Here is a 25,060-nt window from a genome sequence, read left to right on the forward strand (position 1 = left end):
CCCGGCAGAAAGGGGGGAGGGCTCCTAGGAGGCGATAAAGCCCCTTAAAAGCCCCTTAAACTTCGTAAAGTAGTGCCACGCTTTGAAGAACGCCGCCTCCTCCTCCAGCGCTCTGGCCGAAGCCGACGCCGCGTCGCTATTGGCCTAATGGCATCACGTGGCCCCTTGCGCCGGCTTCGTTTGTTTACTGTCGCGCTTCAGTGCCATCTTTGCTCGAGAAGCGGCGCTTGTTGGCGGTATTCCTTCCGTTCCTATTCTGTGTTGTTTTGATCTTGTGAACGCCTCGAAGGATGTTTTGTGGCAAGTGCGACGTCGCTTCACGTCATTTTCTGTTACCATGACCTGCTGCGCGTTTGGATGCCAATATAGCTTTAGCAAAGGCAAGAATATGTTCGCGATACCTTTCGGTAAGCGCATCGCGTTAAGAAGGAAGACATGGCTTCACCGAATCGGGAGGGAGAACTTCCGACCAACTTCCTCCGCGCGACTATCTGATGTAAGTTGTGGCTCTCTCAGAATATTGTATGTGCCAGGCTTGCGTATTGTGCTGCGGGCAATAACGTAGTAGATATTGCACAGTTCACTGTGCATGTTGTCATTTGTACGCACGCTTTAACATGATTATTACGCAACGTCTGCTTTGCTTATATGCGCACTACGTGGTCGTGTTAGTCATATCTGGTGCGCTTAATCGTTTTGAACGCCAACCGGCTAGAGTTCGCGGGCACGCGAGGTTGCGTGCGATAACGTGATTACGAAATTATTAAGATTCAGCGCAGTCCTTTTGATAAAATTTCAGTCTCTATCATGAAAGCGCCTCAGGAGAGCAACTCTCTGCCTTTAGTGGTTACTTACTAGCCTTCTTTAGATAGACTAGCTTTGTTTGCCAGATTTGTTCGTGTTCCTCGTTGGCGGTCGCCTGGTGGATTTGCGATACAGAGGCACCGATGAAAAGCGTGCGTGCTCTCCCGAAACCGTGGTACGCGGTGCGTTCGTCGTCGAGCGACCGCATCATAAGTAATTGAGACGTATGTGCTAATTGGCGTGAGCTTTAAAGTGTGCGAAGCTTAAGATGCGGCGGTGGAGCACTCGCAAAGAAAACGTGCGGTCGCCCGCCCGTTCCCTGGCTGGTTTAGTCGTCGTTCGTGCTTAGTCGTTAGCTCGTTCGTTCGCACGCTCGTTTAGTCGTTTGCTCTCTCGTTTAGTTCGCGCGCTCATATAGTCGTTCGCTTGCTCGTCTATGCCACTATTAGTTTCAACAGTCATTATGCCTAATTGAGACGCGCTTGCTGTAGGACTCTTAGGCTGGTGCGTTTATGTACGCAATGAGACAATAAATGGTGCACACGGACTTGTGACTACAAAGGCAAATCTGTAATGCATCTATGTGAAAATAAACTGTTAACTTGCAACTCGAATGCCGTTTCATATCATTTTAACCTATGGATAAAACATCATTTCACTTGCCGCAATTTCGGCCGCGTCATGGCGGGGGGATTCTTTGCGCGATCATGACTTCACTAATAAAGTCATGTCTCGCAAATGTTACTTCGAAGGGAGTGCAACCGTCCTGAATGCATGCACCTCAGTGCAACTCGGTTCGCGACAAGTACGTCACTTAGTGAACGGACGAACCAACGCACGATGACGTGTTATTCGCTATAAGTCATTAACCTGAAAAAATTACTGAAGGCCACGGTGGTCTTGTTTGAGATTGAGTCAAGCATTGTTATCGCGCTCCCGCTTCGCGCACGAATGCTAAAAATTCATTTTATTTTCTTGTGTACGCACAGTCCCGACTCGATGATCGGCCGCGGTATTTAATAATATTTGGGGTTTTACGTGCCAAAACCACTTTCTGATTATGAGGCACGCCGTAGTGGAGGACTCCGGAAATTTCGACCACCTGGGGTTCTTTAACGTGCACCTAAATCTAAGCACACGGGTGTTTTCGCATTTCGCCCCCATCAAAATGCGGCCGCCGTGGCCGGGATTCGATCCCGCGACCTCGTGCTCAGCAGCCCAACACCATAGCCACTGAGCAACCACGGCGGGTGGCCGCGGTATTTCTGTCGGTGTTGAGACACGAGAAACACAATAGCACCAGCGCCCACCTCTGAGGCTTTGCGCGTGCTTAGATTGGCAAGCACGCACGTTGGCGGCACTGTAGCTTGTAATACACTTTCGAAGCTCCAGAGCAGTGATCTCCGTCAGCCTTTGTAGGTCATAGCTCATACGCGCCGCGAATTCACATGGTAAGGGCGGCGCGGATTCTTTAGGCTGAGGGCTTGCTGGGAGCCAAGAGGTTGTCATTCGATGGTAAACGTGTTATTTACAACCATTCGCAACAAGATCTTGCGACACGCCCTTGACAAATGTTGCGTACCTAATTGTAGGGCACGCGATACATTCGCAGTCGTCAACGCACAGCGTTAACACTCCTTCAGACACTTTTTTAAGAAATAGTTATCAAAAATTGAAACAAAAGCTGCCGTTACCGAATTTGTACAAGCATCCGACTAGAAATTCTATGCTGTACACGAAGTTACGCGGAGCTGGAAAGCCAACGTCAACGCCTAAAGAGCACTGCCTTGCTATGCGTGCATTCACTCTGCGAAAGGTCGTCTGCTGCGCTCGAGCATCGTAGGCGGCGCCATGGTCGAGGAGGGAGCGTCAAAGAGAGGAGAAACAAGGAGGAGTGAAGGCGGAGGAGGAGAGTGGCACTACTTTACGAAGTTTCAGGGGCTTTAGGAGGCGATGCTTCCCCTCGGCGGGCGAGACGGAACCGGTCCGAAGGCGAGGAGGAAGGCGCGCTCGCGCCTAGTGAAGCCGGCCTCCGGGAGATGGCGTGGCGGGCGTCCGCGCGCAACTCGGCCGTCTGGGTGGCGCAGCGCGAGCTCACGGCGGATTCTCACCGGCGCGGTGTCGAACGAAGTAACCAGTTGCCTGATTTGGGTGCTCGGGTCGTGTGCGCTTCGTGCGAGCTTGTCGACGGCCTCATTCCCGGCGACGCCGACGTGCGAAGGCACCCACTGTAGGTGAACATCGAGCCCCCGTTGCTGCAAAGCATGGAGCCCGCACGCGACACACTGGGCGAGCAGTGGGGCGCGTTCTTCAAGGAGCAGCTGCTGGAGCTCGGGCCTCGAATCGGTGAGTATCGCCGCGCAAGTGATGTGCGGCGATTGCTTGAGCATGTCCGCGGCCAGGTTAATGCCCACGAGCTCAGCGGTGGTGGAGGACGCTCGGCAGGGCAGGCGGCACTGGTTTTCGATGCCGAGGCTCGGGGCGATGCAGGCAGCAGCCGCGGAGCCGTCCGTGTATAGGTGCGCTCTCCCCGCCAGGTCGTCTTGTATCCTTGCTGCAGCCTCCTGCACGATGGCGCAGAGAGGCGTGCGGTGCTTGGAGCGGGCAGTTCGATACACACGTCCAGGGGCACGGCGAGGCTCGGAGGCGGCCAGGCTGGTGGTGGAGCCGGCGGATCAGCCACGATGTGCTCAAACAGCTGCATCATCTTGCCCACGCGTGATGCAGGGAGATCCCGCAGGAGCGACAGGATGGGGCCTGCGCCGGGCGCTCGAGAGAGGCGCTCAATGTGGCCGAGCGCGCGGAGGTCAGCTGTCAATGAAGGGGGCCAGGCGCCAGCTTCCGCGAGCGTCTCCGCCACTCGCGACATGCGGGGGAGGCCGTGACAAACTCGAAGCACCCTGCGATGGTCGCGGTCAATGGAGCGCCACAGGGAGTCGCGCACATCACAGAGTGGCAGCGCGTAGAACACCCGCGAGAGCGCCATCGCTCCATAAACACTGACGGCGAACGATGGGGGGGCAGCCTTGCACGCGCGCGAGGAGGCGGCGAACCGCACGTTCAACACGGAGAGAGGCGGCGCGCAGGCGTTTCACAGTCGCGACCCAGGTGAGGCGGTGGTCGATGGTCAGACCGAGATAGGACACCGTCGGCTCCCAGCTCAGTGGAACACCATCGATGAGCACGCGGCCGGTGTGGCGGCGTGCGGCAGCGCTGGGGTGCACCATTATCGCCTCACTCTTGGCCGATGAGAGCTCAGGCCGATTGCACGGAGGAAACCGGCGACGGAATCCAGGGCCGCCTGTAGTCCGCGTCGCATCTTAGTGATGGCAGACGTCGGCCCACGCACGTAGAGTGCGACGTCGTCCGCGTACACAACAGCACGCACAGGGAAACGGCCAGCTTTCGGTGTGCACTCGATGATGGGAGCGAGGGTAAGGTAAAACAGAAATGGGCTTAACACCCTGAGGCACACCGGTGGTCACTGGCCTAGGCGAGCTGGTGGCCCGGCCGACGGCGAACTTCCTGTCGGCGAGGAAAGCCTGCACGTAGGCAAGCAGGTTGCCCACAACGCCGAGGGCTCGCACAGCAGTGATGACGGACTCGACACGAAGCGTCTTGCTCGCCGAAGGGAGACAGCACTGGCGAGCCCACGCCAACCTGAGGCCGTCGAGTGCGCGGTGGGGAACGAGGCGAGAATGCGCGCGCAAAGGCCAACGTCTTCTCGCGGTTGCGGCCTTCTAAGCGTTTTATTGCGACACCAATTATATGGGCACACCAGGTGCGTTCCTGCCGTAGCCGTGAGGTTCCGTACACTGTAAACGAAAATAAACCCACCTGGGAATTTTTAACAGGTGATATGACCTAAAACCTCCCATCCTCGAATATTTACTTCGATGTGTGGGAGCAATACAGCGCCATTACCTCGATTCACTCTGTTGACTAGCTGTGGGAGGATTTCCGGCGACATGACGCGATTTTACTCCGTTTCAAAATCTTGTTCCCCTGTGAATCTCCGACAGGGAGTTTTGAAAAACTCCCCTCCGCCGAAACAGGTTGGTCACGTGGCACTTCCCATGAGGCTGTGCGCGTCGTCAGCGACCGGGCGCGTTCGCCGGAGTCGGCAGTGCTCATGGCTGACGGCTTGTTTACATCTGTGAAGTGTCGTTCCGTGACAACATTTAGTCAATTTGGTTCCCGTATTTTGTTCCAGAAAGTGTTATAGGCATACCTGAAGCTCACTGTATCTCAGCTTCAAGTACGTTAGCTCTGATCACTTTGCTGACAATGGTGGATGCAAGAGCAACGTTTTCAAGTGCGGAAAAAGGCTTAGGTATATACCTCGAAGATGCTCACTGGCCCGTGATGTCGGCTCAGGTTCTGACTGTGTTTTCGTGCTGCGTGACCGTGGCTTGTGTTCTTCAGTACGTGAAATACGACTTTTATGTCCTTTTGGGTACATGCTGACGACGTCCGGTGTAATCTTTGAAAGGACTAGCAATGGCAACAGCAGCCACTGTTCGAGCGACGACGTCCGTGCATGCTATAGTCGCACATGAATGGCGTACAGCCCTACCAAGCACTACCCCACTACCCACATTACCCCAAGTTCGTTGCGGTGCTGTGTTGCCAGTAAAATTGACCTGAGTGCAAGCAACTGTTTTTATGTATGTGTGTATGGATATCCTCGCCCGAAGAAAAACGGTAGGACATAAGTATGCGTTCTGTAAATAAAGCTCCTTAGTGAGCGATGTTAATCGAATTGTTATCGCGCATATAGCTTTTTGTCACATCGTTGCTTCCGATATCGCATTAACATTATGCTCTATCGCAGACCCTCATATAGAAGCATGCCTGCTGGCTCCGAGTTTAAGGTTTCACTCGACAAATCAGCGATGTAGCTCCTTTTCACAACCGAGAGAGATTGCTTGGACGTTGAGCAAGTAGTGCGGTGCAGAAAATGCATGACTGCGCACTATTCGGTGTTGTCGGCTGCTGCGGGTCCTGCTCACACGTAATAATTTCTTGCTACGCTACCTCTATATCGCAAAAATGGAATTTTCCATATGAAGCACACGCACTTACATTTTTCTTGCTTACAGGAACTAACGCACTACTTTTTGGCCGTGAACGCCGGCAGTGTGTGAAGTCGCTTGAGCAGTCACAGAATGACATGCTAATTTTGAAAAATTACGCCATTAACATTTTTCTCTCACTATTCTGAATTAACAGTTTCTGTTGATTAAGGTATTCTGTTAATTTCAGAGAGGCAGATCTCGTACTAACGAACATGTGAGTCGTAATTCTGAAAACAGCACAGCTGCTCCCTAGGCGGTTTCGAGGCACGCAGTACCGTGGCTATATATACTGGCAGCGTTGCTTCTTGAGTATCGCGTGTATGTGGGATGTCTTTCAAATTTCTGCATTGGGCGTTTCTGAAATGTTTATGTATGTCATGATATATGTGATTTCATTGGCTTGTTTCGTTGAATTTGACGCGGTCTTATGTGTATATTTCGAAATTTGACCAGTAGCCTCTGCATGTAAATATCTTCGCGCCAACTCACACGATGCCTCTTTTTATACTCCCGTTGCACCTCGAATAGACTCCGTCCATTGGAAAGCAAAAAATAAAGAAAGGACAGAAAGAAAACTCCCATGGTTCCACGCAAACATTACGCTCGCACGGAGTAAAAATTCTACTGCGATCATACGGAGCATAATAAACTCCCAACCGGGGGGTCGCTAGAGGACAAGCCTTATACTCCCACCTGTGAGTTATTTCCGTTTACAGTGTATAAAGTCCAAGGGCGATAAAACCGTCACCGCACGCCGTCTGCTGTATGTGCGAACGAAAGCGTTCGAGGGTGAGCCGGCTTACGCGGTTCAATCCAGCACCTCGCGTGCGCCAGTGAAGAATGCGATCCGGAAGCGTGCCCTCTCCTGATGCGCGCGATGCAGGGGGGTCAGGCGAGGGAGGGGTGGCTGTTCTCCGGCGGCTCCTAGGGTGCGTCGATGTCCTCCTCGCCCACCGCTCCGAAGAGTGGAGACAACCGCGGCGTCTTCTACGGCGTTACTCACGCGAATGGCGGACGCCATAGCAGACGCCTTTGACGGAAGCCGTAGGGATGCGTTGCCGGCGCTCGTGTGTCTTGAAGGTGATCTGCGACGTGGCGCAAGTGGGCGCCTGCACGGGTCTCGCCTTCAAAGCGACCTTTGATATTTGTAGATTGCGCGTAGTGCCGGTAGCTTGGTATGCGCTGTGCTTTCGACGTTTTGTTCACGCTGAAGCGACAGATGGACGAAGATAAATTCGTTTGCTGCTGCTGCGATTTCCCACTCCAGCATTTTGACAGCGAGTTTCCGCGCTCATCGAGCGAGATGTGTTCATGTTTACCTTTGCGCGCGTGACATCGTTCTTGTTAATTTAGATAAATCACGTTGTCGGGCTTGTTGGTTTCAATCCATGATAGAATGTGTAAGCGCGACTGAACAACGACGCAGAAAGCACTCGACACACAAATACAGAGCTGTCTGTGGATGTCTGCTTCTTTCTACGTCCTCGTTGAGTCAGGCTTACATATTGTATCATTGCTATTTTTCGGTTGTAAGTGAATGTTTACAGTTTACATACGGTTGCTAAAACTACACTCCTTACCTGGTACAGTTATCCACTAATTTGCTATGGCAATCGGTGCTTCGCCTTTCGGGCGAAACTGGGCTATTTTTTTCAACCGTTGTGGGCGGCTTGGCGTGCTTCGAACTTCAGGGTAGTCGCCGTGGCTTTGGTGGCGTGATAGAAATTGTTCATCACATAGGCGAGTAGTAACATCGCCCAATCTTTGCAGCGTTTCTTGCCTTTTACATATATGGCCAATGGTTGGCGATATTCTTTCTCTTTGTGGTGAAAACCTGCTGCACAACACAACTAACATCTCTTGCGCGGAACGCGCTGGTCATATTTAATAGTGAAGCGCCTGCTTACGCGATAAATCTTTCGCACACCTTTTTTTTTTCTTCTACACGCAGGTTCTACGTGAGACGACTGAAGTCTGCGTTCAGGTCTGCGCATCGTTTCGCCAAACAAGCGGCCGGTGAACCATGTCTGAATCCTCGCAAGCTGTCGTCACCAATCGTGCACCCGACAGGGTGAGCATCCACTGGGACTCGCTGAACATCCCATGCACTAAGAAGGATGGTGCCCGCTGCAGCCTCGTGAAACACCGCCATGATTTGAACAAGGTCCTTCGAGGTGCTAGCCTAGAGCTTGGGGAAGATGGGCGAGGAGAGAGCAGAGGTGCCGTCCTAATCGACCGTGTCCAGTCACACGCGTGCGGGTTCGCAGCACGGGTCGCTGAGCTAGGCTCGTGCGTAGAGAGGGCACTGGATCTCGCCGAGCGTCTTCTCGCCGAGCATCGTTGCATTACAGCGATAAAATTCAGGGTCAATTGGATGCGTCGCGCTTCGATGCGTTCAGCAATCAATCGCAATCGCTTTTTGAAAAGCATTACCATCTGCCCAGGAAGTCTGTTATCACCTCGCGACGACGCTATCTTGCTCGACATGCTTAATCCTATCCCACAGCGTCGAAACGCCGCCCTCAAGGTCAACGAGCTCCAGGAGGAACGGGGAGTCGACGTGCCCGTGCCTGCAAGGTCACTCGGCTTAGGGATGGATCATGTGACAACACTCGACGTGTCAGAGGTTCATATGAACGACACCCTTGCGTGTTGGCTTATCCGGGAGCTCACTGAAAACAAGAGCATCACTGAACTCGGTGTCTCACACAGCGTGTTCCCCTATCGTGACGAAGCCTCAAACGCGCTGTTCGCCGGATACCTCGCCAAAGAAGACTGCGCGCTGCGAAAACTGACTCTCACATGGACGGACATTCACCGCAGAGAGTCGGACCTGGCCCTGAGGGAAATCGTCGATGCACTCTGCAACATGAATACTTTGGAGGAACTGAACGCAGACATGGTCTTGGCGCCCGTAAGATTGTAAGTATTGCTTATAATTGCACTACGAACCGACGGTATACACCAACAGGGCATCTCGAAGCACGTATTACGTGCTATGCAGCACGTATGCGCCCTGTAATGCCCAAAATGTCAATAGGAACATTAGAAATATCGTAGTTAGTGTCAAATGCAATTTAACGGACACAACTTAACGTAATGCCTATATTATTGTATTTCATGCGCTGTAGCTCGCTTTTCAATTGTGGAGAGTTCAGCGAACAAGTCATTATTTGTATATTTGGCCCACAGATAGAGTTTATTTAAGATAACAGAGATTTTTTTCAACAAAATCGGTCCTCCTGGCTTCAAATAAAAGCGCACATGTATAATACGGGGTGCTTCAGCGAACACTTTCAAAATTTTTTAAAGGTTGCCTGTAGCTGATAACTCAGTTCTAGTTTATGAGCCTGTCTACTCGAAGCCGCGGAAACTACTTGCACAAAAGATTGAAATCCAGAATGGACTTATTAAGAATTCACAGATTGTCTTTCTAGCCAATTATTTTACGACCCATATTGCAATTTACAAATTGTAGCAGTCGACTTCGCAAGGCGGGTCCACTTGTAACGAAGTCTTAGGACGACACCCGTTTCGAGATATAGATCGGAGAAATGGAGAAATGCATTGCGGAGAAATGCATTTTTCGGCCCAGTTACTTGTCTGCTTAAGTGCAAGAAACCACGTTTCGTTAAGAATTTAACTGCAATGCCAATGCATTTCTTCGCAAAGTTCGGGAAAATATTTGTCGAAACTGGTGTCATCTTGAAAATTCGTTCCAAGTGTTTCCGCCTTGCGAACTCCACGGCTAGATTTTGTAAATTGCACTAGGGGCCATAATGTAATTAGTTAAAAACATAATTAGGGAATTCTTATTAATTTTCAGTCTTTCATCTCAATTTTTTGTAGAAGTATCGTCCGCCGCTTCGAATACACCAGCTCATGAACTAAAATTGTGATATCTGCCAAATCAACCTTTAAATATTTTTGAAAGGTTCCTTGATGTCGAACTACGATTGGAAATGACGTGCCTATGAACGCGAATTTCGTAGCTGCGAGTCTAGCTGTTTTCTTGGACTTTGTATTGCCATTAGTTAAGATTGCCTTGGTTTCGTGTATTCAAGCTCCTGTTTTATTCGTCACTCTAGGGGACCGCAGTGAATGGTCATTAAACAAAATTGAAGTTGCTTTTAAAGGAACACGAAAACGCTCCTTTTAAGTGAGCAGAATTATGTATCCTTTTCAAACGACTGCTAGTAATTGCGAAGGGAAATGGTGAACACCACCAGGGAAAAGGCCAAACTTGCTTCTGGTTGAATTTTGTGCCGGAACCTCAGCCCCTCATTTTGATATGACCTCATGGATATGAAATTGTTTTTATTTTCGTTAACGCTGGTTCATTGACGCGATAGTTATGGACACCTTGTGGATCTTTTGGACTATGGTGTGGTCCTCATTTGTTGAAACATAAGTTCTCTTCTACACCTTTAGAAACATCGTTTTCTGTTTCTTGCATTAGAATGCATTGGATCTCTAAAGAGCTTTCTACTTGAGGTATAATTTTTCTACAAATAACTTTTTTTCCCCCATGTGTTTGCAGCATGAGCACGGTCACCCTCTTCGCCGAAGTCATCTCACGGAGTGACACACTACGGCGGCTGAGACTACCTTCGACGACATGCAAATGTCTTGCGACATTATGGAATTCAACTCTCCAGCTTCCGGATCCCCAAGCTGCGAAGTGCATGGAGTCCTTGCGCCAAGGCCTGCAGAAACCGAACTCGACGCTCAGCCGGCTCTGCATCGACATGCGGATTTTCGGAGAAGCAGAGTGCCACGCCTTCTTCCGTGCAGTCGCGGACAACAAGGCACTGAAGACGGTGGTCGTCAACACCTTGCCCTGCATCGACGGACTCGACAGAGTCTCCAGAACTATCCGGAAACGGGGACTCAATGACCGCGTTGTCGTCAAGGGACAATGCGCGCACGACAACACAAGGCAGCTGCAGCAATGCCCACAAATCTGCAATGCAACTATCGATACGGTGATGGGAACTGCCAATGTCCTGCATTTATTTATCCCATCTTTACGCGTTGTCAGTGGTTGCAATCACATAACATCGCTGCGGGTTCGATGCTTGGGCTGCGGAATCAATGAATATTCCGCCTTGACAGCATGTATAAGGGGCTCTACTGCACTCACTGAGGTAGACATAGACATGAATCCCGCATGGCTCCTTGGGACAAGCTTGGAGCTTCGGGAAGTGGAGGGAGAACTGGTGTCAGCTCTCGCTTCTAACATCAAGCTAGCCAGAATCAACCTCAAGGGTTTGCAGCTGTCCTACGACGACATAAACGTGCTCGCGCGAGCCGCTAGCAGGAGCCTCAGCCTGACCGAATTCACCTTGAGTTCTGCGTGCTTCCTTTACAACAGTGATGATAGAATAAGCTGTCCTCTACACAAGACCCGAGCGTTCCTCGAAGCATCCGACCACAGGGACGGCGCGCTGGCGGACATCATGGTATGACTCTGTCGTAACTATTTTTCTTTTTTTGTCTGTTCGCCATAACAAAGGTAATGATAACCTGTTAAGACAGCGCACGCACATGACTGTCCACATTGAATATTCTAGGAAAGTTACTAAGCAGAACTCTTGATTGTCATTAGCATACTGCGTCATAAACGCCACCATTATCCATGATCTGCGCATGTGCACTGATACTAGTAACGTTGCTTTGAAGACTGTGAGTACTTGCAAATTTAGAAAGCGAAATGCTGTCATTAAAGGCGTCACAAGAATGCTCAATGCCACAGGAAGGCGCAGACAAATGTACCTATTATCCATGATTCACATGTCAGCTGAATGATGAACTCGCCAGAGTGCCCTGTGGGAGACTCCGTAAGACTTACGGAATTAATCTTGGTACCGACTAGTCGTACAGTAAGCTTCGCTGGGTCGTTGACACATAGACAGCAGCACACTGCGCGTCTCCTTGCCTGCCCCTTTTAATGTAATGAAGTGCATCGTTAAGTCTCCCATATCTAAAATATTCCTTCCGGCACTTCATCATATTGACCTAGATTTTCCCCTTACGTTCACGTAAAGACGCTTGTTCGAGCTATGCGAGTCGTGCATGACCGAATCACCAGAAAAGGTAACTGCGAGAGTGGTTAAATACTCGAAACTGGGTGTGGCACAACGATTTATCTTTTCTTTCGACGTCCCAAGCCACCTCGAAATTCCCAGCTTCACCATATTTGCCTAAGCGCGAAGAAAAAAAAAATTACTACGGATCTCCACAGCCGACCACACTGGAATCACTGGAGCAATGTACATTGCAGAATCGAACGTGCTAACCACTAAGTAATCGCGGTACATCGATGATGGGTAATTAGTGCCAGGCTTCACGCTTCAGGCTGATTGTCAAAGGAGTGCAAAATGCTCATGCATTTCGTAGGAATTTCTGCCTGGAGTGGCAGAGCAGAAGGGTGGGACTAAAAATTAATCTGCAGAGAACTAAAGCAATGTTTAACAGTCTCGGAAGGGAACAGCAGTTTACGATAGGTAGCGAGGCACTGGAAGTGGTGAGGGAATACATCTACTTAGGGCAGGTAGTGACCACGGATCCGGATCATGAGACTGAAATAACCAGAAGAATAAGAATGGGCTGCGGTGCGCTTGGCAGGAATTCGCCGATCATGAATAGCAGGTTACCATTATTCCTGAAGAGAAAAGTGTATAACAGCTGTGTCTTACCAGTACTCACGTACGGGGCAGAAACCTGGAGGCTTAAGAATAGGGTTCTACTTAAATTGAGGACGACGCAACGAGCTATGGAAAGAAGAATGATAGGCGTAACATAAAGGGATAAGAAAAGAGCGGATTGGGTGAGAGAACAAACGCGCGTTAATGACATCTTACTTGAAATCAAGAAAAAGAAATGGGCATGGGCAGGACATGTAATGAGGAGGGAAGATAACCGATGGTCATTAAGGGTTACGGACTGTATTCCGAGGGAAGGGAAGCGTAGCAGAGGGCGACAGAAAGTTAGGTGGGCAGATGACATCAGGAAGTTTGGAGGGTCAACATGGCCACAATTAATAAATGACCGGGGTAGTTGGAGAAGTATGGGAGAGGCCTTTGCCCTGCAGTGGGCGAGACCAGGCTGATGATTATGATTTCGTAGGCAAGAAGGAGCAGCATTGCAATGCGCGAGGATTACATTAGGTGGGCATTGGAAAACAATGTGTTCTGGACAAGATGGCGGTGTCCCTTTCGCGATGTTCCTCGTTTGTTGTTCTCGTGATAATAGCGTCGGCGTAACAATAGAGGCCTTACGTAACAATGATGATGATAAGCCTCAAACAAAGTACATAACCCCTATAAAAAATCCCCCGAAATTTAAAGCTCTTGGTGGAAAACAACCTGTATAGCATCGTCAATGATGATGCTCAACAGTGACGTCTAAGCGTCAAACGTCGCACGCATATCTCGAAAGGCCGCACTCCGCTATTTCGATCCTAGCATCAGTTGTATGAAAGATGTTGCCTCCCAACTCTGCTTGAAAGGCCCAGGCGGGAACTTCGAAACGAGTCACCGAGCTATAAAACCATGGAGCGTTTTAATAGCGCAACGATTCTTTCACCGCCGTACTACATGCTGACACAAAAGCCAAATTAATGAAGTGATGGAAGCAGATTTAAAATTGGGAAGACATTTCAAAAGCCACGCTGGAGTGACTAGACGTTGCACTAAGACTTTCTGCTAACGAACGAAGGAAATACGAACTGTGTCTCTTTTACAGAAAACAAATGAAAAAAAAATACGATTCACCATGTTTGCCTGAAGTATATTTAAATACTAAAACGTTGAATGGTCTCGAACAAAAGAAAAGGTTACCATTAGCCTTTGTAATAATAACTGCGAATATAAAGGTCTCGAAAGCCATGCAGTTTACTAAATAAACATAGGCTACTTCGACGAGGGGAGTCTGAGAATGCTAAAGTCTGTGAGTGAAGGTAGTTCGAATTTAATAACATGTTCAGCATCATGTAATACGTGACCTTAGATGAGTAGGCACATGGCTAATAAACCTTCACACGCTACCTAATGACATCAGGGCTGCCAGATTCGAGACCCTCGCCATGGGGCAAAAAGAAGGGGGGGGGGGATGTTAAACATTCGTACACAATGAGTGGCGCTGGCTAACACTCCTACGGCCGTAGATCTAGTAAATATGGGTACCCAAGTTACTGGCCATAGTGCTACAGCCGCGGCCGGACCATGGCTGTAGCACAGTTGGTAGTCCAACGCAATGATGGCGTTGCGGGTCCAGCTCTCAAAGGCGACACGTTATCGTTTCGTTCACTTTCATTTCCCTTTTTCTTGATTATTGTGCACATTTCAACGGCTAATTACCCAATGCCTTCCCAGTATATATACAGGGAGAGAGAGCATACGCGCTAGGCAAGAGCAGTAACCATTCGTTGGAGACACGATTCATGACCAGTATTTTTTACTGAACGGTGAATTCTTCAAATTACGTAGGTCTTGGCCGGGGTTGCATCGGCTTAATGTTTCATTACACTACCAAGCTATCGCGTCAGCAGATCGTGGTTATCAGCTATCGTGGTTACGCATGACTGCTATGACCATGTGACAGTACGCTCGTCAATCACGTCGGATGCTTGCCTCAACTGCACATATGCCAAAATTTTGTGAACGAATATATTACGTACTTTGGTGGAGTGAAGAAATCGGGAAATTTGCAAGCTACACTTGGTATCAGCTCGCACAGCGGTGATTGGAGATCGCTGTGAGAGGCCTTCGTGCTACAGATGACGTAAAAATAGACTGATGATGATGATGACGATGATGAAGGTGAAGTTTCTGCACCCACAATGGCGGTCGCCTGTAATGTTTGTTTGCTCTATGTGAAATCCTGTGGTTGACATGGATGGCGCTTAACGTTAAAATGTTCATAATCACGTTGCGTAGACTTCATATGGGCAATCTACGAGATTATTTCTGCGGCGAAGCAAGCGATTCTACGATAGAGACGTCGTGTTATGTTTTTATAGTATATGCACGGCTACCTTCAATTTCCTTATCGATTCCACGCGCTATCCACTTCAGTTCCATTTTCGCGTAGACTTCAGAAGTGCTTGGAGTGTTTTACTTTCGCAGGCTAACATTTCTTTGGCTTTTCAAACCATGGCTCATCCCTGTACACGCAGGAAGTGACCAGGAAGAATGCATCCGCCGTCTTGGACGCTGCAGACTTCGTGCTGGGCGAACAAAATGGCGTCGAGGGTGCGCGCGCCATCGAGCTGATGCATGACCACCCGCGTCTCCTCGAAATGCTGATGGAAGATGGTGACGTCACTAAGGCCGAAGCCAAGAAGAGGATCCGCAGCGCCCTGCTGCGGGTCCGCAGTAGTAGCATTGACGAATTTATGACAATGACTGGCGTCGTGAAGGAGGCGGTGCAGTGCCTCAGTCATCCCGGTGCCAGGAGGCTTCAGCTCGCCGACATTGGCCACGACTGCTGGCTCCACATTCGAAGTTTCCTGAAGATAGCGGACGTCGTGTCACGTTGAGCCAGTCTAGGTCGGTGAGAACAATCTAGCGGCTTTTTATGCGAAGCATATTACTAGAGCTCAACCCAGCTCCTCAGGCGCGGCGGTGTCGCCTTCAAGGCTGACCACGTGACACCGTGACGTCACGACAGAGGAGAAACGGGGCTCCAACTCGCGCCGTGGCTCGCGGCGGTATATAAGCAGCCGCGCTTGTTTCTAGGTGGCTTTGGCTCAACTCTTGCAAGATGGGCTGGGTGGGAATCGAACCAGGGTCTCCGGAGTGTGAGACGGAGACGCTGCCACTGAGCCACGAGTACGATGCTTCAAAGCGGTACAAAAGCGCCTCTGGTGAATGCGGTGTTGCCTTAGAAACGAGCTGTTTCCAAGGCTCAGGAGTGCGTCGCTTGCTCAGGCGCACATTTCGTTGCCGCGCCGAACGCTGCGTTGCTCGACGCTCACCGCGTCCAATGCGGGGCGCGTAGTCGCTGCGCCGTAGCCCATTGTCTTACACCCCTTGGCGGGTCGACGGGAACGCTGTCGCGTTCCACTCTTGAAGGCGAAGCAGAGTAACGCATGAGTTGTTTCTTCGTCTAGTCGAACCAAATATAGCCAAGCAACAGCAGTTCACGAGGTTAAACAGTGGTTCAACAACTAAAATAAAGGCTAGTATGCTTCGCATCCTGGGCTTAACCTTAGCTAAGCCACAGCCATTTTTTTTTTGTTTCGCCGTGTGCATGGGGTCGGGGCTTGAAGGAGTAGCTCGTTTAACACAGCCTGGCTAAAGTGAATGTGGCTGTCTATAAACAAAAAATGATAATAACAAGAATTTTTCGTAGATTGATGGAAAGGCAGTCGGCAGTAACCTACGCAGCATTTTTTAAGTTTGTGAGATTCCTGCTACGATCGTCATTAGCCTTCTTATGACTCAATCGCAAAGCTCAGGTTCATTTTTCTCTGTGCCGCATAATTTCTTTGATAGTATAAAACGCACTACCTCAGAAGGCGCATATATCGTAAATATTCAATATCTTCTTGGATAGAATTTCAGTCACGTGGAGGATAAAAAAAAATTACCGTCTTATTTATACCTTTACTTTTTTTCCTACACAATAATAAACTTGGTCGTCAGTGATGGTTGTTGCGCTTTCTTATTCATTGATAGCTCTACAGGCTAGAGAGTTTTTGAAAGGTGTACATGCTGTCCCGGTTATGCTGGCCTTGTTAGCTCGTTTAGTGAGAAAAAAAAATACTATCAGGAGGAATAGAATTAAGGGGAATTTTTTAAGAATAAACGAGCTTGACACTTGAGATTCCGTGTATCATTTACCAATTGTTTTTTTGTATAGATATATATATATAAAGGAAAACTGACAAGCCATTTCATTTTGCCATCTGTTGCATTAAACGAATGTCTTCGGCATGTACTATATAAAAACATACCAATAGCGCTAAACGAACTTATTGCATGTTTCATACTAGCTGGTGTACAGACTACATTTGGTTTCATTTATCGGGAGATCTGTGTATCACGATGTCATAATGCGGAAAATGGGCACACGGGATGCAAACACTTTTCTCTCGGTGCTCTGTGGTGTTACCAAACCGGGCCGCGCAGTGAGTAGCTGTGTAGGACATAACTAAGCATTTTACTTGACGTGATTAATTTTGTTTTCATAAATTGACCTGATAATGGCCGTCTCCTTTTCTTAACTGCATTATTTCCAATGCACAAAAATTACCACAAGTTAGAGGAATAAAGTGGCAGTGAAAAGGGGCAGTTGGTGGTCGTTCATACTTTCTCCTTGCTCTAAGTATATAGTACAAAAAAGAGACCCCAAATTATAATGCCCAAACTTCAACTATAGTCCATACTGTCGTGACACAGCGACACAAACGGATCATCTAAGGTCCAATTTATTGAAAGATTAGACTTCTGCAATACATATTTCATTCGTAATTAAAACAGAGCTTTTACAAACTAGAAAGTGGTGAAATATCACGACCTCTTATTTTGAATGAGTTGGCATGCACGAACGCTTTTATTTTCTATACAACCTGCAGTGTGAGTCTGAGACGGCTGAGGGTGTTCACACATTCGCATGATTATCGCTTCCTCGTTGTGTTGTCAATGCTAATGAATAAATTTTACCAATATCTGCTTCATTCTGCAGTCTTCGGCAGCAGAGGTTGGCAACCCGAGTTGAGAAGAAACCAAGGTGGCTCCTCCTGCTGGCGTCTAAGTACGGCTGTAGAGAGAGACTGTAACATTTCCACTAGTAGGGCTTGGTTGTGCGCCTCTTGATTTTTCCCACTGGTTGCATCGCCGACCCAGGACGCTGTTAGGAAGCCACTGAACACCGTTTGCCATCGCCGATCCGGAATTGTTCCAGCCTGTATTCACTGTGTGGTGGCGTTGAAGCAGTGGAGGTACGGTCGTTTTCCGCGTATTACTTCACGTGACATGAATGGCGATCGGAGTTTGCTTGACACGTGCCAATTTTTCAACCATAGTGGCGTGCCCATCTTTCTTTATTGACCCTGATTTCAGTGCTGAAACAAAGCTTAGATGTATATCTATCTCACCCGATACAATGTGCAGCTGTTGTTTTAATTTGAATTGTGCACTTCGGAGCGAGTGATTTGAGGCACTTATTAGGCGCTAGTGTTCCGCAGAGTAATGTCCATGTTTTTATTGAGGTAAATAGTAACATGCAATAAAGCGGACGTGCGTCTTCCAGCGTGTCTAAGACCATGTGTTCGATTGCCGAGACCATTCTTGTACTTTTGTATTAGTATCTCCGTAAAGTGTCAACTGTCAGTGTTGTACTGTGCATTGTAATCGTCATGCCTGACGAAAGTAAGAAATAATTCATGCGTGTTTCTGCAGTGGAGCCCGAGCTAGCATTTGGAGTTGGAATCAGTTCGCTACACACATTGAATGCGAGAGACTGGAGACGAGAACTCGAACGTATTTGAATTGAACGTGATGGAGTTTTGTTTATTTCCCTCAACGAATTCTCTTTTCCTTTTAAAGCACTGTATTTAAATTACTTTTTACACAGGGGAAAAGTCAAGTATACAGTACCACGCACTCGACATAAACTGACAGGTATAGTTATATTATCGCACTTATTACCTCGGTATCTAATGCTACATCGAGTCAGAAGGCGTTTCGTTCTTGAACTAGATATATCACAGTATGTATAGTTCTGATCTCAAACCATGCGTTGATACTACTATGGTGGAACTCAACGGACACAATTAGCTTCCCAGACCGAAAACAGTAGTGATGTTAGGATTAGCCATGTATATAGATTGCCTAACTATATTACGATGACATATTGACACAGTAGACGTTGACGGCATGTAAATGGGGGGCCCAGGGCAGCGAAGGACTAGGCGCTCAGACAATTTCTAGTAATCTTGCCTCCATACAGTCAGTTTTATTCACGCAGGAACCACTCACCTTGTGTTAGCAGCAGAATGTCATAGCCACAGTGGCACGTCAAAAAACTGGAGAACAAGTTCGTTGTCGACTTGTTCGACTTGTTTTTGTTGGCTGTAAGTAAAAATTGCAACAAATGAGCGTGTCATGACAAAAAGACTGTGGCCATTTAATAAATAAAGTGCATGCTGTGTATATGAGAAATGCAGAAATTGAACACTCCCGGGGTTAGCTTAGTAGCAAAGCATAAATACCCCAGAAGGTGGATGGCAAAACGGAGCCGCGGTAGCTCAACTGGTAAGAGTATCGCTTGATCCACTTTCATGTCCATTAATTTATCATTTCTTTAATTCAATGAGTAAGTACAAGTAATTTGCCCTTGTTTTCCATGTTGGCTTCTTATGATATGTTTAATAAAAATCGGGCCCCTCGCTTCCCGTTCTTCTCGTTCATTACATTACGAGGGTCTCGAATCCGGCAACATTGATGCCTTTATAGCCCAGTTGCCGTCACCCAAATAGATCATGTACACGTGTCGCCTGCGACAAAAAAGGTGTTCCACGTCCGACGCCTAGGTTCGTGAGTGGTGGCGCTGGCTAACAATCCCAGGGTTAGTACTAGCAGTAAACCGCAGAGAGTGAATGGCAAACCGGGGTCACCACAGTAGCAGCATAGGTAAGACCATGGCAGGCGTGGGGCGAACACGTCGGTTCGTGTATCACCTGCGGCCGGTTCGTCATCCACTTTCATTTTCATTAATTTCTTATTTTTTAATTATTAAGTGTGTAAGTTTTCCTACGTTGCTCTTGGTGTCCTTGTTTGTTGGCTTGTAATATGGCAAACAAAAATGGGGCCCCTCGGTTCTCTTTCTTCTGGTTCGTTCTATATATATATATATATATATATATATATATATATATATATATATATATATATATATATATATATATATATATATATATATATATATATATATATATAGAAAGAGAGAGAGAGAGACGTGAAGAAGAACGAGGAGTGGTAGTTTTCGGCAAAGACCCCCCCCCCCCCCTCCCGAAATAAGTTTCTCGCTACGCCACTGCCTTCTTCCTCACCTAGAGTCGCACTTGTCGTCGGCTTCCCACTAATGCCAGCGTATCATCGATATCGCACTCTCGTATCCCTGTTTCCCGTATGTTTAATCAGCACGACGAGATCGTCAAGGCCTATCGCAAAATTTCCACAATAAATGTGCTACGGCGTTTTGCGCGTTACAACTATGTGATTGGACACTCAGTGGAGTAAGGTCTCCGTTGCACTAAAACAAAGGGTACCATAGAGATTGGTTGTCAGTCCCTTTAAACCGTGGTTCTCAATCTTTTCAGAGGACTGTTGAGGCGAGCGAGCGACTTTCGTAATTCGTAAAGAAACATATCCGATTTCGAAGCGAGCGCCAAGCAATGAATGCGGTGGCCATGATTACAGAAGCTGCAATGTTCGTAGCTGTAGTGGCAGTACGAATTGGAGTAAACGTAAACAAGCTATGTTTGAATCCTGCCATCGGACAATCTAATTTTATTTATTTTTCAAAGCTTTATTTCAGTATAAACTAAAGGCCCTCCATTGCAAGGTATTACATAGGGTGGAAATGCAGCATCGCTAATGGGAACATGTAACAGGTGACAACAATATGCAAAACAATAAAAAAATGAAAGCCTATGTCTTTCTTGGTGAACACTATTTTTCGGTATCGAGTATGTTTCAAATCTATTTTCTAGGCCGATCCCGGAGGTAGGGCAAATCCGGGGTAATAAAATTAGCATAATTTTCAGGTTTCAGCTTTGTTATTGTTTCGCACTTCTAAAATTTAGGTCTCAAAGGAATTATGCATGCGCTGTCGTTATTTTGTTTCATGGCATTTGTTTGCGCGGGCTGCCATTCTCCAATTTCTGAGGAATAACTTTGTTAAGAATGTAATCCCTGGCGTGAGCATCTCTCTGTCAGGGACTGAGCGTGCCTGATGGTGTTCTCTTGAGGAAGGCATCAGGCTTCGCAAGCGCCGGGTAACAACAGCTGTGAAGGTTTTGTAGCACAATGCGACCGTAGCGAAAAGTCCTTAAAGCGCCGGTTGATAACAGATACGAAAGTGGCACCAATATCTTCTCAGCAAGTTAGATAAACTCAACGTGTAACCAGTCTGGCTCTAGGGCCGAACCAAGTTTGCTGGAAGATAATGCTCCCTTCGCTTTATCAGCTGACGGTCTTGCACAAAGACGGTCTGCTAGCTCAGGTGGGAGATGACGCAGCCCACTAAGCATTGTACGAAATCGTCGCAAGTCAAAATCTATTTGCATAGTCGTACGGGCAATGTTTTCAAAATGCGTTACAATGAGCGTAGAATCACGTGAGGGAGGCGACGTAACAGGAAGGGCTCTTGGGGCCGCCGAACCGAATGCATTCGTCTTTCCAAAAAGCGAGTTTCTTGCAAACCGCAGAACTACAGGGTGTGCACACGGATTACGTCTGCGTCGCCGAGCATCAGCTGACAATGAGGATGGTGCGATGAGGCGTTGGAAACGACTGCGTAGCTCACGCTGCCATGACCGCGTCAACGGAGTCACTTGATTGACCCGAAGGGCAATCAACTGGAGCTTCGTGGCAGTATCCGCGTGGTCTTTTGACATACGTCGTCTGAGCGCACGTCCTTTAACTGAACAAGGCAGACGGTAGAAGGCAGAAGGCACTACGCCTTGAGCGCGTCCCATGACTCTGGGTCAGATCTAGAGACAGAGGCGTGCAAGACTCTTGACAAACAAGAGCGCGAGTGGGCGTGTAGAACGCGGATGTCTAGACGCGAAGGTTTTGCTGATGAGAAAGTTGGGAAGCGAGTTTCAAGCATGATTGGTGTGTGATTCGAAATATAAACAGTGGATGACGGTAAAATTATCTCATCAGATCGGGTGACATACTGAGCTAAATTGCTTGTCACATACGTACGGTCTAACCTGCTGGACGACGCGCCACGTCCAGGCAAATCAAGAACCGTGAAAAAGCCGATGTGAATCCAGCAACGAAAATTGCTGGAAGAGAGGACACAACTCCCCTGCGTTCCAATCAGGGCGACCCCAGCCCGGGCCTTGCACATCTGCTCGCGTGTCTAAGACGCAGTTAAAATGCCCAACAAGCACCACGTGATGACCATCCTGGATATACACGTCAAGGTGACGAAAGAAATCATTGGACTTAATGACCTGCGCCGGTCCATATATGCACAAAATCCGTAACCTAAATGAAGATAGCCCACAATAAAATGCCGATATCCGCCCTGCCCCGTTATAAGATACACGACGATCTCGCAAGCGAGTTCTGTTGAAAATAATAATACCGACTCCACCAGAGCGTGATGCCGCTAAGGAGAAAAACTGTCAAAACCATGTACTCACAATGCATTTGAAATGTTAACAGAGCAGATTGAATGGGTGCAGTTCAACATAGGACTCTTTGGTATCAGCAATATCTATGGCACACGCATTCTGTTGAATTTCGTTTGATATTATGCATCTGAACTGACAAATATTATTCGCTATAAGAAAGGAGAAAGCTACTTTTTAAGCAGGAAAACGTCACACCTTATTTCAAACTCGCGAATTTAGATAATTGAATTGGTTTAAAGCGCAGTTGTCACCGCAGCAACTGCAACAGTCTTCTACATTGGTGTCTTCAACCTCAATTTTCGCTTCGCACTTTGTGAAGGGACACAGAGCTGGCCAGAATGTGTTGTGAGATGTTGATGGAAATGAAATGACTCTGACTCATAGCGATAGAATCCAGCACGCTGTTCACGATTTAAGTAGGAATTATAATTTTATAATTTTGTGCGAGCGGCGTTCCTTGGGATAGTTATTCGAGCGAGTTTCCCACGCTAAGGCGCTATAAGCGTGCGGCACTCGCCTCGCACCTGCTTAAGCTTTTCCTGTATTCTCTAGAGCCGCTCGAGTTCCCTCTCATCGACGGTCGGCCATTTTTCCAAGAAAGTATGCCTTCCAACCACTGGGAATCAACCATCGCGGACAACGTCGGTCTCATTCCACGTAAGTACGAGGTTCTGGACAGGAGCTATGCCGCTTCAAAATAACCTGGGGCATGCCGGACCAACCAACTGAGCCATCTTTCAGGCCAACATCTAGGGGTCAGGAGTTCTGATCCCCGATTTCCTTCCATTTTTCTGTCTCTTTTCTTCTAGTTTATTATAAGAGGGAATTACATATCTTCGCCACGACCTCCCGCACGGGGACCCTCTTAAATTCTTTTTCTTGAAGCACTTGTGATTTTGTTTTCTCTATTATTTATGGCCACTAACGTGCAGGTCATAAACCACACGGTTTCTCTTGTTGAGTGCCATGTGTGCGGTTTAATCGAGCTCCGATTGGCCGGCCTTGACTGATCGAAGAAGGCACCACTGTGGGTTAAATGAGGCATACAACTTCTCCCTCCCTAGTGCTTACGATCGCTGCGTTCCCAGAAAGAATACGAGGTCAGTTACCTCCCTCCTCCCCCCCCCCCCCATTCCGTCCTTCTAATTAGCTATAGTATAATCACTATCCAAAGCTGTAGAAAGAGTGAAGACACCACCAAGAGCCGTCAAGGTCACCTCCTTTGTGCGAATCTCAGCGCGATAGTGCGACTGAACATTCCGAATAGCCACCCTGAAACGTGGGTGTTCGGACGACAAGAGACAAGCAGACGCGACGAGCGGGCCATACGACACACGGAGCCTCTTGGTAAGCGCTGAAAAAGCTTCTCTGTTTTATTTTTGCACACACGTGTTAAGCGCTGTTCAAATTTAGCAAAAATGTATCGTGTACCTACGCGCTGTCAAGTCCGCTTGCATGCGCAAGATGTGGGAAACAATTAAGAGGCTAGGGCAACCGAGAATTCACACTATGTCGTGCAACCTATAGCGATCAGCAAAAACCCGCAAAGGGCGGACAAATTAGCGGATCTCTTAGGCATGAAGCACCCTCTGGGCCGTAGTTGTAGGCGACAAGGTAGCCTAGCCACCTGCGGCATTATCTTACCGAGCTATGTCTTATTCTCGGTTGCGGTAGTGGGAAGTTCAAATCCGCCCCCTATTTCATTTTCTGTCTTTTTTTGCCTTTATTTCTTTTTTTTAAACGATCGTGTATCTGCGCATGACATCCTGCAGTGCACTACATCTGCAGGCTTGGAGTGGCGCCTGACACCGGCGAAAGATGCCGAGAGCGAATGGGACTAAGCTAATCAAGGTACAACCAAAGTAGGAAGGCCCACTAATCTTGGACAAACACACTCCCTCACCAGAACAGCAAATGGCCTCCCTGGCGCAGTACTCGGCCACAACCTCCCTAATGAGATGATCTCCTCAATGAAATGGCCCTCAATCCCCAGTGGCTGCGGAGCACCTAGCCATGGCGGCGGTCAGACATGCAACGCAGCAGAGGGTGCTAAGAATATCTGGGTCCGGAAAGGCCGCGAATGGAAAGCGACCCTTGCAGCGTTTAACACCCGAACCCTCTGGAGTGGGGCAAGCTTAGCAGGACTCTTCGAAGAACTATGAGACATTGTTTGGGATATTATTGGCCTTAGTGAGATTAGAAGACCTGGTGAGACTTACACATTGCTGAATAACAGACATGTCCTCTCCTATAGAGGTCTCCCGGATTAGAAGCAATACGTGGTGAGATTCCTGATCCATAAAGACAGAGGGTAACATTGACAGATTCTACAGCATCAACGAGAGGGTATAGCAGTAGTCGTAATCAAACTCAATAGACTTTTTCATCGGGCGAGCAGCAAAGGGCGCGCGGCGAGCCTTTCCTTCTCTCTGGCTTGTGCGATCCGGCGTGGCGCTTCTTGAAAGTATTGCTTTCGCGTGCTGCGGAACGATTTCGAGATGTTTTAGATTGTACTTGGTGAAATTTACGCAATGTCAATTTATATGAGGTCGTCAGGGAAGCGTTTCGGTGCATCGGTAACTACAGTACGGGGAAATATCTCTTGGTGGCGCACACATTTGAAGCGCATTATCAGCCGCGGTTTGTGTATTTGTTGTGAGCTGTTTTGTGTATATCGTTTTTGATTCAACGACGATAACCCTCGTCTCTGTATTACCATCTGTAAACCTGCTCACTTTCTGATCGCTAGGCGTAAGGACTAAAACAAGATCGCCTCCTCGTGTACGGGGAACCTAAGGCA

The 25,060-nt window shown here is 48.2% G+C and overlaps 1 protein-coding gene across 1 annotated transcript; it reads left to right on the plus strand.

The window, feature by feature from the left end:
• The first annotated feature begins 2,865 nt into the window (after nucleotides 1–2,865).
• LOC142560721 (uncharacterized) lies at nucleotides 2,866–19,221 on the plus strand. The gene is made up of 5 exons (XM_075673016.1): nucleotides 2,866–3,150; nucleotides 7,834–8,804; nucleotides 10,423–11,344; nucleotides 15,061–15,433; nucleotides 17,574–19,221. Exons 2-4 carry the CDS (start codon nucleotides 7,906–7,908, stop codon nucleotides 15,421–15,423), a joined length of 2,184 nt encoding a protein of 727 aa, XP_075529131.1. The 5' UTR covers nucleotides 2,866–3,150; nucleotides 7,834–7,905; the 3' UTR covers nucleotides 15,424–15,433; nucleotides 17,574–19,221.
• Nucleotides 19,222–25,060: the final 5,839 nt, after the last annotated feature.

The sequence above is a fragment of the Dermacentor variabilis genome, chromosome 10, assembly GCF_050947875.1.
Source record: "Dermacentor variabilis isolate Ectoservices chromosome 10, ASM5094787v1, whole genome shotgun sequence".
NCBI classification, from domain to species: Eukaryota; Metazoa; Arthropoda; class Arachnida; order Ixodida; family Ixodidae; genus Dermacentor; species Dermacentor variabilis.

Excerpts from the sequence above, each read along its gene's own strand:
- LOC142560721 (XM_075673016.1), top strand. The coding sequence starts at position 7,906 with ATGTCTGAATCCTCGCAAGCTGTCGTCACCAATCGTGCACCCGACAGG. Across the intron at positions 8,805-10,422 it reads GTCTTGGCGCCCGTAAGATT|CATGAGCACGGTCACCCTCT; the intron begins GTAAGTATTGCT and ends ATGTGTTTGCAG. Across the intron at positions 11,345-15,060 it reads GCGCGCTGGCGGACATCATG|GAAGTGACCAGGAAGAATGC; the intron begins GTATGACTCTGT and ends CTGTACACGCAG.